Source organism: Stegastes partitus, unplaced genomic scaffold (genome assembly GCF_000690725.1).
Source record: "Stegastes partitus isolate 25-593 unplaced genomic scaffold, Stegastes_partitus-1.0.2 Scaffold457, whole genome shotgun sequence".
NCBI classification, from domain to species: Eukaryota; Metazoa; Chordata; class Actinopteri; family Pomacentridae; genus Stegastes; species Stegastes partitus.
Window position 1 is genome coordinate 176,970 of NW_007578188.1, and position 12,274 is coordinate 189,243.

Genomic DNA, 12,274 nt, shown 5'->3' on the forward strand with positions numbered 1-12,274 from the left:
TTTTTTGAACGGTACTTCATGCCAGCCTGTTGTCAGTCATACTCTGGGCGTTGTTTGGTCCATATACTGTAATACCTGTTATGATCCATAGGCGGTGTTCCACAGGGAAGTCCGAGACGGGGGTTCCCAAGTGGTGGTACTGGGGCCGGACGAGGAGGAGGAGATGGTTCAGAGGGTGGAGCAGAGCGGCTGCATGATGCCCACCTGCAGCAGCAGATCATCCTGGCTCTGCGGAGGCTCAGGCAGGACATGAGGAGTGTGATGGACAGGCTGGAGGTGGTGGAGAGGCTTGCTGCAACACATGTAAGCCTATCTTTGATGATGGGGACGGCTGGTTCGATGGAACACTGAGAACATCAGTGATTGGTCGTTCATTTCTTTTTGTGCTTCAAGTTGGTCATTGAAGCTTACCTGAACTCGCTAACAGAGTACACCCAGTAAAGCCGAGCAATGCACAGTCCTCTCCAACATTTCTTATTTAAAGTTGCTTTTTGAGCTCTGAGCTGACTCTTGTGTTGTGTGTGACAGGCTCAGGGTTCAGAGTGGAAACCATGCCTACAGTGTGCAGCCACAGCGTCACAACAGGAGGTAAGAGCTATGTCTTTGTTTGTGAATGGAATAACCAAAGGTACTGTCTGTGGAACCACAGTAGCCAGATTTACTGGAAATACACCTCATTGCAATATGTTGGAATTGTCCTTTACCACAAGATAAACTAGATCATTACCACTCTGTTTAAACATACTCAGAAAATCTATTTAAACTCTGATAAAGCTGTAACAATTAGTGATATAACTGAACAAAATGTGTTAACTATTTTGATAATTTAATTAATATTTTTGTAATTTTCATTAACAAAAACGTCTAATATTTGCTGGTTCCTGCTTCTCAGATAATGATAATTGGTGCATTTGTCAGATAAAGCAACAGGCATCATCTACTGTATTCTGAAGTTTCAGAGACAAATTTTTAAAAAAAAAGATCAATCGAGGAAATAATTAGCAGAAGAACTGATGCTAGGGTGGGACTACAGGAATACCTGTTTACAGGTGGTAGAAGTTGGTCGACTCCATATAGCACAGATGTCAAGCAGTTCTCAAAAACAGTGGTTATACAACTAAATATTAGTTTAGTGACTCACACGAATGCAAAATCTTAACATTTTTTTTCAGTGTATTGAGTAAATATTTGAGTTTGTAATGAAAAATGCAGACACTGCTATTTTTGAACAGCTCAATATTCCTTCATTTTCTGTAAAGTAGTTAAATATTGATACATTTTTCTTCATGTTTTGATGTAAAATAAAATGTGCTTTGTTCCCAATGAATAGAAATAAAATATTCTAAGGATTTTCAGCTTTACTCATGTTTTAAACAACACTGCTATTATTTTGAACACAACTGTAAATAACGAGGTGTGTGATTTTGTTCTCAGGAGGACAAATGGTGGCCGTTTGACATGTCGGGTCAGACCGTCTTCTTCTTCCTGCTGTGGCCATTTGTGGCTCAGGGTCTGGTGTACTTGCTGAGAAAAGCCCACCAGAGAGGTCGCACGTCTTCATGAAGAGAGCTGACAGCCAACCATGTGATCCACTAATGAAGTTTACTGGCCAGCCACAGGACTCTATTGTGAACAGTTCATCCTCCCTGTGTGTGGTCAGTGGAAGGAGGGAGCGACGTGATGTTCACCTCAGGATCCAGAAATCCTCTCACTCACCACAGCAGACCAGTCTTCATTTAGATAATACAAGTAGAGTAATCTGATTACAGGCTCTTTCCAAAAAATTAGAAATATCATGGAAAAATTGTTTAATTTCCATAATGCCATTCAAAAAGTTAAACTTTAATAGATTGTAGATTCAGGGCCCACAATTGAAACGATTTCAAGTATTTATTTGTTTATTTTTGAATAATTTGGGTTTCCAGTTCATAAAACCCACGAAAACAGGAATTCAAAAAATTAGAAAACTGTGAAGAAATCACCAGTTTTTGCAGAAAGAAAAAGAAATTAGATTCACATCAAATCAATCAAAATATGGTACTTTCAAAATGATGTGTCAGTCTTCAGTACTTGGTTGGGAATCCCTTTGCCTTAATCACTGACTCGATGCACTGTGGCATTGAGGCAATCAGCCTGTGGCATTGCCTGGGAGTTATGGAGGCCCAGATTTCCTTGATGCTTTCTGTCAGGTCTTCTTTGTTTTTGGGTCTGGTGCCCCTTATTTTCCTCTTGACAATACCTCATAGATTCTCAGTGGGGTTTAGGTCCAGAGAGTTGGCTGGCCAGTCAAGGACTGTGATGGCATGGGCATCAAACCAGGTTTTGGTGCTTCTGGCGGTATGGGCAGGGGCCAGGTCCTGCTGGAAGATGAAATCTGCATCTCCGTACAGATCCTCAGCAGAAGGAATCATGAAGTCTTCTAAAACAGTCTGGTAGACTGTTGCAGTGACCTTGGATTTAAGAAAGCAGTTTACCAACACCTGCACCGGACATTGCACCCCAAATCATGACTGACTGTGGATATTTCACACTGGACCTCAAGCAGCTTGGGTTCTGTTCCTCACTCATCTTCCTCCAAACCCTTGGACTTTGATTCCCAAATGAAAGGTACCCTCTACTTTCATTGGAAAAGAGAACCTTGGACCATTGGCCAACAGTCCAGTCCTTCTTCTCCTTGGCTCAGTTGAGATGCTTCCTACGTTGGGTCAGGCTCAGAAGTGGCTTGACCCGAGGAACCCGACATTTGTAGCCCATCTCCCGTATGCGTCTGAATGTGGAGGTTTTTGAAGCTGTGACTCCCACCTCATTCCACTCTTTCTGGTTCTCTGCCAGATTCTTAAATCACTGTTTGATAATCCGCTGAAGCCCACGGTCATCTCTTTTGTTGGTGCCTCGTCTCCTGCCACATTTTGCACTTCCACTAGACTTTCCATTGATATGCTTGGACACAGCACTCTGGGAACAGCCAGCCTCCTTAGCTATGAACTTTTGTGGCTTCACCATCCTATGGAGGATATCAATGATGGTCTTCTGGCCAGTTGTCAAGTCTGCAGTCTTCCCCATATTGAATGAAACTGAGACAATTGAACCAAACTGAAGCAGTTTAATGACACCTGGGGAAACCCGTGCAGGCGCTTTGAGTTTAGTAGATGATGAGTGTGTGACACTCAGTTTGTAACATTCATGTCCTGCAAAATTTGGGCTGATTTCTTCACAGTATTCTATTTTTTTTATTCCTGTTTTCGTGGGTTTTATGAGCCGGAAGCCCAAATGATGTAAAAAATAAACAAATAAATACTTGAAATCGTTTAAATTGTGGTCCCTGAATCTATAATCTATGAAAGTTGCACGTTTTGAATGGAATTATGGAAATAAATAAACTTTTCCATGATATTCTAATTTCTTTGTAAAGGGTCTGTACCTGTTTTGCACTGCAGGAATCTGATATAAAGATGATTTGTCTCTAATAAAGCAGAATGAGTGCTTAAACTGATCATGAGGAGCCTGAGTGAAACACTTGGATTGTATTAATACATCATCTAAGTGAGGCATGATGCACTTTCATCTTATTTCTGTTTTTTGTTTTTTTTTTGCTCCTGTAAATTTGCAGAATATCAGTTTGTCAGTAAAAGCACAGTACAGTAAGAGAATCTGCACTGCAGATTTCCTGCTCGTAAGCCACGCACCAAATACTACATGATAGTGTTTAAAGTCTACCATCTATGAATGTGACTGGTTGCTGTGATGGACACATGGCAGCCCTCATTGTTTCATTCTACCATTTCTGTTGTGATTCTTCACCTCTGACTTTTGATGCAATTTTACTCCTCTTCAAGTCTTACATTGCATTAATTTCTATTCAGAACTGCTCTATCTCTGTGCCCGTGTCTCTGACCGTGTGCATCTAATACCGGTGTTGTTTGTTACACGTGGAGCTGCCACCTCCAGCTGTAACTGATGAAGTGCACTGGAATGTATATTAGCGACTGTAGTCGCTGGATGATGGGTGAAAAATTTCCACACTGCCCTCTAAAGAACAATGGTGTATAATATTAAAGCATGAGTTGAAATTAAAGTCTTTATTGAATAGGATGCTGTGCGGTGTCAAGTCTGTGTGGCAGTTAGTGATGATTTTCATCACTTAAACTTAGCCTTAACCCCAACCTAAAGAAAAAGACAGACATTTACATTGTTTGCCCAGGTGTGCCTAGCTGTTTGCTGTAGGTAAACCTAAAACCTTTCACTGTGAATAATACATTTAAAGTGCTCCGTTTTTTCAGTTCCCACACACACTGGGAATTTCTAAACATATGATGGAAATAATTGTTGAAGGGAATAAAAGTGGAAACGTTTTCTCTAAGGATGGTGTGGGACTTCAAGTTAGTAAAACATTTTTTTGTTCGGATACATAATGAGCTGTGTTCAATGTTATTTTCGTTTCTGACTCAGTATTTCGGTTTGCCACTGCCTGGCACTGAAATGCTGCAGCTCTGCTGGCCACATACTTCTTTTTCGTGTTTCGACTGGAAGCTCTGATGCTTTGACAGAAAAAGCTCTGTTTCCAGCCATGCTTTGGCTGCACTCTGCAGTATATGTTAGCCATTTTCTCATTTCTCTGTGTTTCCCATAGGTGAAGAATTGACTGGTGGTGGTGGGTGATGTAGCATGACTAATGTGTGTGCAGAGTCCAGTAGTCTTAGTGGGGTTTATAGACAAGGGTTGAGAGTTTACAGAATGTTTCCTAATGCGTCACATGCATCAGTAGACTTCTAGATATTGTGTATAGGTCGTTTCAGGTGCACTGGTGCGACTATCATTTCTGTTTTCTGTACACCACTTTATCCTCTGTGGGGTTGTGGGGGATGGAGCACTCAACTGACTCAGGGTGAAGACAGGGGACACCTGGACAGGTAACCAGTCTATCACAGGGCTACACAGAGAGACAGACAACCATGGAGGCTAACACCCACGGCCAATTTAGAATCACCAGTTACCTTGCATGTGGGTCTTCGGACTGTAAGAGGAAGTGAGGACCCACGCAGGCACAAGGACAACATGCGAACTTCACACAGAAAGACCCCAGGCTGATGGTCAAAGTGGTAATCTCTGCACCACCTGCTGCCCCATTTTATCACATCACATAAGATTTGTGAAAATTGGAATGCAACTTTGTGAAGCACTCAATTGTATTCAGAGGCAGCACGCTAGAAGGTCCCCGGTTCATCCGGTTAGGACGCCTGGGGTCTTTCTGTGGGGAGTCTCCATGTTCCCCCTGTGCAGCGTGGGTTCTCTCCGGGTTCTTCGGCTTTCTCCCACAGTCCAGAAACATGTTGAGGTTAACTGGTGATTCTAAATTGCCGGTTGGTGTGAATGTGAGTGGGCTGGCTCGAAGGGCACCAAGGGGAGACACGGGATACACGGCCAACCGAACCAGCCTTCTCCCTGAATCAGCTGGGATAGACTCCAGCCCCAGATGATGGATGCATAAAATTGCACACATATTACAAAAATACATGAATAGGCACATTATATACTATATAGGGTGACATTTTCTTTGAGTATTAAAAAAAAATCATTGAAATGTATTTAACTTAATTGCAAATGTCATTTAAACAAACAAAATGTAATGACATAAGCCACTTCATGAAATATAGAGGTGTAATTTAAGTCTCTCGTCTCTTCCGTAATGCAACTGCATAGCATCTTCTATTCAACCATCCTTTCCTGGTAAATATTCACTTTATTTAAACTTGTAACATGTCTTCTGGTTTACATTTGTAGTCTCTGAGCCCAAGCTGTGCTGACATCCATAGACTGTATATAAAAGCCTCCAGGTCAGAAAAGTTAAGCCAACGTTTTCTCTAACAGCCAGCAGGGACGTCTCCACTGGTGGCTAAAAGAAGTCAGAAAATGAAACTGTTTCTTCCTCTATCTGTTACCTCAGTCAACATTTTCCTAAAGTGTTTTTGGTCTCAATGCTAGTTTCATGTCTTTTTGAATACAGCATGGTGTTCATTTTGTAAATTACGGTCCCAATCCAGTAAAATAGACAGTGAAGCAGGGTATGTTTTAGAGCAGTCTGGCTTGTTTGACAGGCTGCTACTATATCCCAGTGTGCAGTGTTGTCAAGTTCCGAGCACCGTTGCACAGTCCATCTTTTATATATATGGTCTATGCTTACGTTACAATTAGGGATGGACTGATACCTCTTTTTGATTTCCGATACCGATACGATACTTCAACTTTGAGTATCTGCCGATACCGATACCGATACCATCTCTCCTCCTAAACTTCTTTGGAAATACCTTATTTGCATGGATACATTTGTTTAAGATGCTTTATCAAAAGCCTCATACTATTAAAGCATAGACTTTGCTTTTCAAAGAAAGGCAAAAATAGCCAAAAGCATGTCTCAAAGTGAAACTGTAGCTGCTTTATTTGAGCTGCAATCAGACTACAGTGTGCACTCAGTGCCATTCAGATATTTAGAACAGATCAAAATGACAGAAACATTAAGCTGCAATTTAAAGGTTAAATTACCAAAACTTGGTATTAAATAATAGTACCACGAATAGCCGCTCTCGGCTCTGCGCATGAGCAGTAGTAACTGAGGCCGGAAACGTTGTGAACTGCTGCGGATGGGATCCAATAGGAAGAATATGTGTGTGTGTGTGTGTGTGTGTGGGGCGGTATCGGATCGGCCAGTTACCACTGTGAAGTAAATCATCCGATACCGTAATTCGTCCAGTATCGGCCCGATACTGATACCCAGTATCGGATCGGCGCATCTCTAGTTACAATCAAAGTTATTTTTTCAGATGTGACAAAATTCCACAACACAAAAGATGCACAACAGTTTACAAAGGTTGAGCACTAACCAGGACAAGAAAATTGACCTTCATATTTAAATTCAGCAGTGACCACCTTCTCAGTGTCGCTCTGCTGTCAGTCTGCCCAGGTCAAAACAGACAAGAAAGACAAACAAAGGCATTTCCAAAACAAATAATTTAATATATTATGTTTAATATTTATATACACAGGTTAACTTAACAAGGCTTTGTACAACTGTTACAAAATTGGTCCACGCACAGTACACCCACGTACATAAAGTACATGCACAAGGGCACAGGTAGAGAGAAGGACAGACTGAGTCTAGATATGATTAAGACAAACATGGAGCCTGGTTGGATGACAGTGGTTGGCAGTTCATTTTGGTTTCAATCCATTTGTTTTTACCAAACTAAAGTTCTGGGTAAGAAGCAAAAATACTGAAAATGTAAAAAAAATCAAAAATGCTAAAACATCACGAGGGTAAGACTGTGGTTTTGGATTTAACAAGGTCGTTCACTCCCTTCCAGCTGCTCCCATATCATTTTTAACACTGTTATAGTGTGTGACTGTAACACTACGTGCTTCAGTTCCTTTGCAAAGCGTTCTCCACACTGTTGACACTGTACAATAACCCACATAGAAAAAAACAACATAATTTTGGCATGACTTTACATAGCTGCCTGAAACACTTGTAACCCAACAGGCATCATCATCTTCCGAGTTCTAGCCTTCCTTTCTCAACACACACACACACACACACACACACACGCACACACACAGGGAAGCATGACAGGTTTGTGTTGAACACTTAGGGTTTGCATATTTTTCCATGTCACTGACCCCATGCGTGTATTTTTTATTTTTATTTTTTTTTACTTCAAGCAAGCTTTGGCATAACGCCTAATTCCACTGTCCAGACAAGGAGTGAGTTCTGCTGAATTTCCCTGTAGATCCACAGGAGGCTTTGGAGGAGCTCGTAAAGGGCTGAGAAGTAAACTGAAGTGAGGTTTCGTGTAAATTAGTTTGCCGTGCTGCACTCAACATGGCAGGTAAGTGTGCATATCAGATATTTGCCTATATGGGTATAGTCAAAGACATCATTAGTGGAAACCAGTGGGGGGAGACACCAGGTAAAGTCCAACACAATCAGCCTTCTGTGAAACACAACTGGATGACAATGGCTTTGCTGGTGAGAGTTACTGTAGCAGGAACAGCATTAGTTTGAGAACTCAATCTCAGTTGTCTAATATGGCTTTCTCTCAGTCTCTACCCAAAACGCATCATCACCATCCATCACCTTAAATCTGCGGCTGAAAGGTTTCATTCCAAAACATTGTGTGTTACGAGTTACTGCCACAGTTCCTTTTGACAACACCAACTTCATGTAACTGTTAAAAAGCTGTTACAGTCATGTGGTGACTTCACCTGTTGTTCATTAGGGCTGATAGTTTGATGGATCATTTAAGAACAAATTCCCAGGAATGCATCTTTCTCACGTGGAATACACGTTTGATTTCAAAAGCAGAACTGTGGCTACTGAGGGAAAAAACAAAGGCAATCACAGCAGTTAAACTTCAGACTGGATATATGGGAACATCTGACCATCTTGGGTTGAGAGGAAAATCCCTCACCTGTACCTGACACTGAGGTGTCTGAAGGAGAACAACCTGAACTGTAGCATGACAGCATGCAATATGTGACTGGTCACACAGCATTTTTTGGCCACTAAAAACATGATCAACGCTCTTCATGCCATTACAAGGTTTCGCTTCCTGTGACTTCCTCCACTTACAAAAAATTAAAATCAAGTTGAAGGGTCACAGTTTTGACTCAGTTTAGGGAGACATTAGCACTTGACTGCTGGTCTAACAGGCAGAACAGGGGCGCTGTATCGCTGCCCAAGAAGACTACTTTAAAGCCGATGGCCACCAAATGTAAACAAGGGTTAGTTTTTGATTTTTATTGATGCAGTCTGAATTTTTTAATTGCACCTTGCATTGTGGATCCAGTCACACAAGCATTTCAAATGGCAAAAGTCTGTAGCAAAATCAGTTCATTTGGATGTCTTTGTGGTGATCACTGGATCTGGCTGTTGGGGCTTATAATACTTGATTTTCACTGCTAAACAAAAAAACTGTCTTTACTGCATTGATCTCTGAGGGCATGGAGAGCTGGAGAGAACAGTTTGTTATGCTCTAGTTTCTTATGCCTTGCTCCTTCTACTTTCCTCTCCCCAGCTCATCATCAAGCTCTGCAGAAGCCTGATAACGATCCTGATCATTTGAATCAGGTGTGTTGGAAGAGGAAAGCATCTAAAACATGCAGGATTGCGGCCCTCGAGAACCAGGATTCGACACCCGTGCTCTACAGTGAATGAACGTCCTCCTGTTAGCAACCAAGCTTACTGTCAATTACCAAGCTGCCCAGCTCAGACTGTTGCTGACTAATGCTAGCATGTTCCTACATGTGTCAGCTGTACTGACTGGTGCTAAAACATGTTTTATAATCCAAATCCTTTTATTACGAAAATTGACTGTGCAAAGTGAAAGTGGTCAGTAACGCTGGAACACAAGGTTGTAGTTGCAAAGCCATTTGACTGGTGTATTATCCACATCTCACCAGCAGGGTGCACATAAGCTCTGCTGGTTAGATCAGTTAAACACTGCTACAGCCATAAGGTTCCACCAGTTAGTGAACTTAAGTTGAATGTGGGTTTATCATCAACAATAGTATTTTTGAAAAGATTAAAATTACAATTTCATTTATGTACAATAGATGTACTACAAAGTGCACTGTGTAAACACAGGCTAAAATTCTGGGACCTTGCAGGTATATTTCCTTGGATATGTGAGCAGATTTCGGCTTGTCCTAAATTAATATTTACTTTTATGTGGTCTGCACAGTATATTAAGGCATGGATAGTTACAGCTATACTCTGACGCAAGTGAAGGAATTAAGACAAAAGTATTGCTTTCAGAGCTTTACATGTTTCTGATTTTGGAATGAAACAACAATCAATGCCAACGATTTTCTTTACTACGAGGGCACGGTTCCAAATTTAATGCCAATAAAAAGCCAAAGAAGTCTTGAGACAACTGAGATCCCCCTGCTAACAAGACAAGACACTAGGCTTTAGAAGTGGTGACACATGTGATTCAGTGTTGGTAAGTAAAGGGCAAGTGCTTGTAATTGCATTAGTAAATGCCACAGTTGGATTAAACTATCACTGTATGACGACGCCACACTCTCTTGTCCCGCGGGTCTGTGGCCGATCTCCTCATGACCACAGTCAAAGGTCCAGGGGAGCTTTGATCTATCCATTCCAAGGAAGAAGAGGTGGGAGGGGGAGACCCCTGGGCAAGATGAGGGAGCGGATCCATATGCTGAGCTGACCTGGAGCCTACAGTCGATCCCTGAGGCATCCCAACATTTCCACACTGACCTGATGTTCCCTTAGTGACCCAGATCACCTCTACCTTGTCTGCTCTCCATTCTCTGACTCTGTCATCTCTCCTGCCCAGCTCAAACTCCAGATTCATGGACACAGCCCTCGGCCTTCCACCTCTGGTCTTCCTGTAGCGAAATGGCGCTGCCTGGTTCCAGTCTGGTGGACAGCTAGATCCCTGTTCCAGATTTAGAGGCCTGGATGGGGAGATCCAGAAGGGGACAGTGGGGCGTCCCCTGGCCAGACTGTGAGTTCTCAAATGGGAAGGAGGATTAGTCACAGGTGGTGGTCTTGGGAATGTGCCGTGGACCTGTTGATGTGAGTAGAGAAAACTGTTTGGACGAAGCAGCGGTGCCGGTAAGTTGGTTCTCTCCCTTTGGGAACTTTTTGCATTGCTGCCAGTTCTCTTTGTCAAGTCCTCTTTAACCCCTTCTCCTCCCGTCAATGAATCTTTCCCCTCTGTGGTGTCTCTAGCTTTTACCCCATTTTGCCTTTCTTTGACAGGAATGGTATGTTCAGCCTTGACTGCCTCTTGCTCTTGTCCATCCTCTTGTTCTTCTCCTCCCCCTTCCTTTCCCCCATAGTTGCTAGCTTTGACTGGTTCATGCTCAGAGTCCTCATCAGCGCTGCTGCCCAGCAGGTTGCTACTGAGGCGTTTTTTGCGTTTGCGGGTCACAGCAGAGATGATGGACTTGGGTAGGAAGTCCTTGGCATTCAGGTCTTTTTTGGAGCCTGAAGAAAGCTGAAAGGTTGAAATTTGAGTCAACAAATATTACTCTACTCTGCAAAGTCTAGAAGCAGTTAGTCTATTCCAAAAGTGAAATTTCAAGTAAGAGATTTCATGCCTACCTTTGATTTAAGTGAATCGCTGGTGGTGGATTCTAGGAGAAAGAAGAAAGACCTTGTCATAACTGGATGAGTGAAGGTAGTAATATTAGGAGTGACATCTGGCTAATCACATCATGTCTACCAGTGCTGCAACCTTTTAGGAGAACTCAAGCCATTACCACAGGATTTGTCTTTAAAATGAGGCAAACAACCACTGTTTTCTGCTTTTAATTTAATTTGTAGCAAAAATGGCTAGAGTTTGCCTTCAGCAAGACAGACGAGTGATGAGTCACTGGTGGAAAAAAACAATACTAATAGAAAAACATAAATAGGTCAATTAATCCAAAGAAACACCAAACACAAACAGACAACGAGAAAGACCTGGTCCTACCGAAGAGGCTGATCCATTGTCTCAGCTAGAGAAAAGGAGTGCAGATAGATCCGCAAAAGAGAAAGTGAGAAAAAGCGGGGAAACATCATAAGTATCCAAAGGCAGAAACAAAACAGTCGAAGAAACAGTACAGAAGTAAACTGGGAAGGAAAATCACTGAGTCTCACTTGTCAAGGAAACAGACCTGTAGCATCAAGAGTTTAGAGTGTGTGGGACAGGTTAGACTTGGAAGCAATGAGGCATTCGGGATCTTATCAGTAGCCATCATGAAAGCTATGTTCTCTGAGTTGCATGTAAAGACTGTGTTCAGTGTTTCAGCTGACCTACAACTTGATTTATGCAAGCACATAACTAATGTCAAGCAGGGCCTGGTTACCTGGGCATCACTGGAAATGAAGAGGCTTTGTACATATTTGTATATTTCTAGTTGTCTCTAGATTGTTACATTTTTACCATTTTCTGAAACTGACCATCCAACAGTCACATGCACTTCACACAGTGCTTGGTCAGCTTTATAGAGGTGAAGTACTGTGAAGCACAGTTTGAAGTCTTTCAAGCTCTTTTGCATTTAAAAATAAAGCAGTGTAGAGCTATCAGCATTTAACGTTTATAAATGATCAGACAACACATTGTGCGATCCAAAATCTTAGAAAAGCTGGCATGAAAGTACCTGATCCTAGATAGCTAAACATGGGACTCCTAAATTCTGATCAATCTAATCCAGATTCACTGTAGAACACCTGGGTCCTGACCTAAAATGTATTTTTATGTGAGATATT

General features: G+C 42.0%; 2 protein-coding genes across 7 annotated transcripts in view; one reads left to right on the plus strand and one right to left on the minus strand.

Annotated features, from left to right (window-relative positions):
* acbd4 (acyl-CoA binding domain containing 4) overlaps positions 1 to 2,461 on the plus strand; it is an 18,330-nt gene extending 15,869 nt beyond the window's left edge. For all 3 annotated transcript variants that reach the window (XM_008286503.1, XM_008286505.1, XM_008286504.1), the window contains 3 exons: positions 92 to 303; positions 529 to 588; positions 1,435 to 2,461. In XM_008286503.1, the coding sequence (XP_008284725.1) occupies positions 92 to 303; positions 529 to 588; positions 1,435 to 1,563 (401 nt within the window). In that variant the 3' untranslated portion in view covers positions 1,564 to 2,461. The remainder of the gene's footprint in view (positions 1 to 91; positions 304 to 528; positions 589 to 1,434) is intronic.
* A 4,526-nt stretch (positions 2,462 to 6,987) lies between these two features.
* Positions 6,988 to 12,274, minus strand: part of LOC103360661 (rho GTPase-activating protein 23-like) — an 86,134-nt gene continuing 80,847 nt past the window's right edge. For 3 of the 4 annotated variants that reach the window (XM_008286506.1, XM_008286508.1, XM_008286507.1), the window contains 2 exons: positions 11,126 to 11,157; positions 6,988 to 11,018 (listed from right to left, as the gene is read on the minus strand). In XM_008286506.1, the coding sequence (XP_008284728.1) occupies positions 10,047 to 11,018; positions 11,126 to 11,157 (1,004 nt within the window). In that variant the 3' untranslated portion in view covers positions 6,988 to 10,046. Of the gene's footprint in view, positions 11,019 to 11,125; positions 11,158 to 11,495; positions 11,521 to 12,274 lie in introns of all 4 variants that reach the window. The other variant, XM_008286509.1, reaches the window with a different exon arrangement.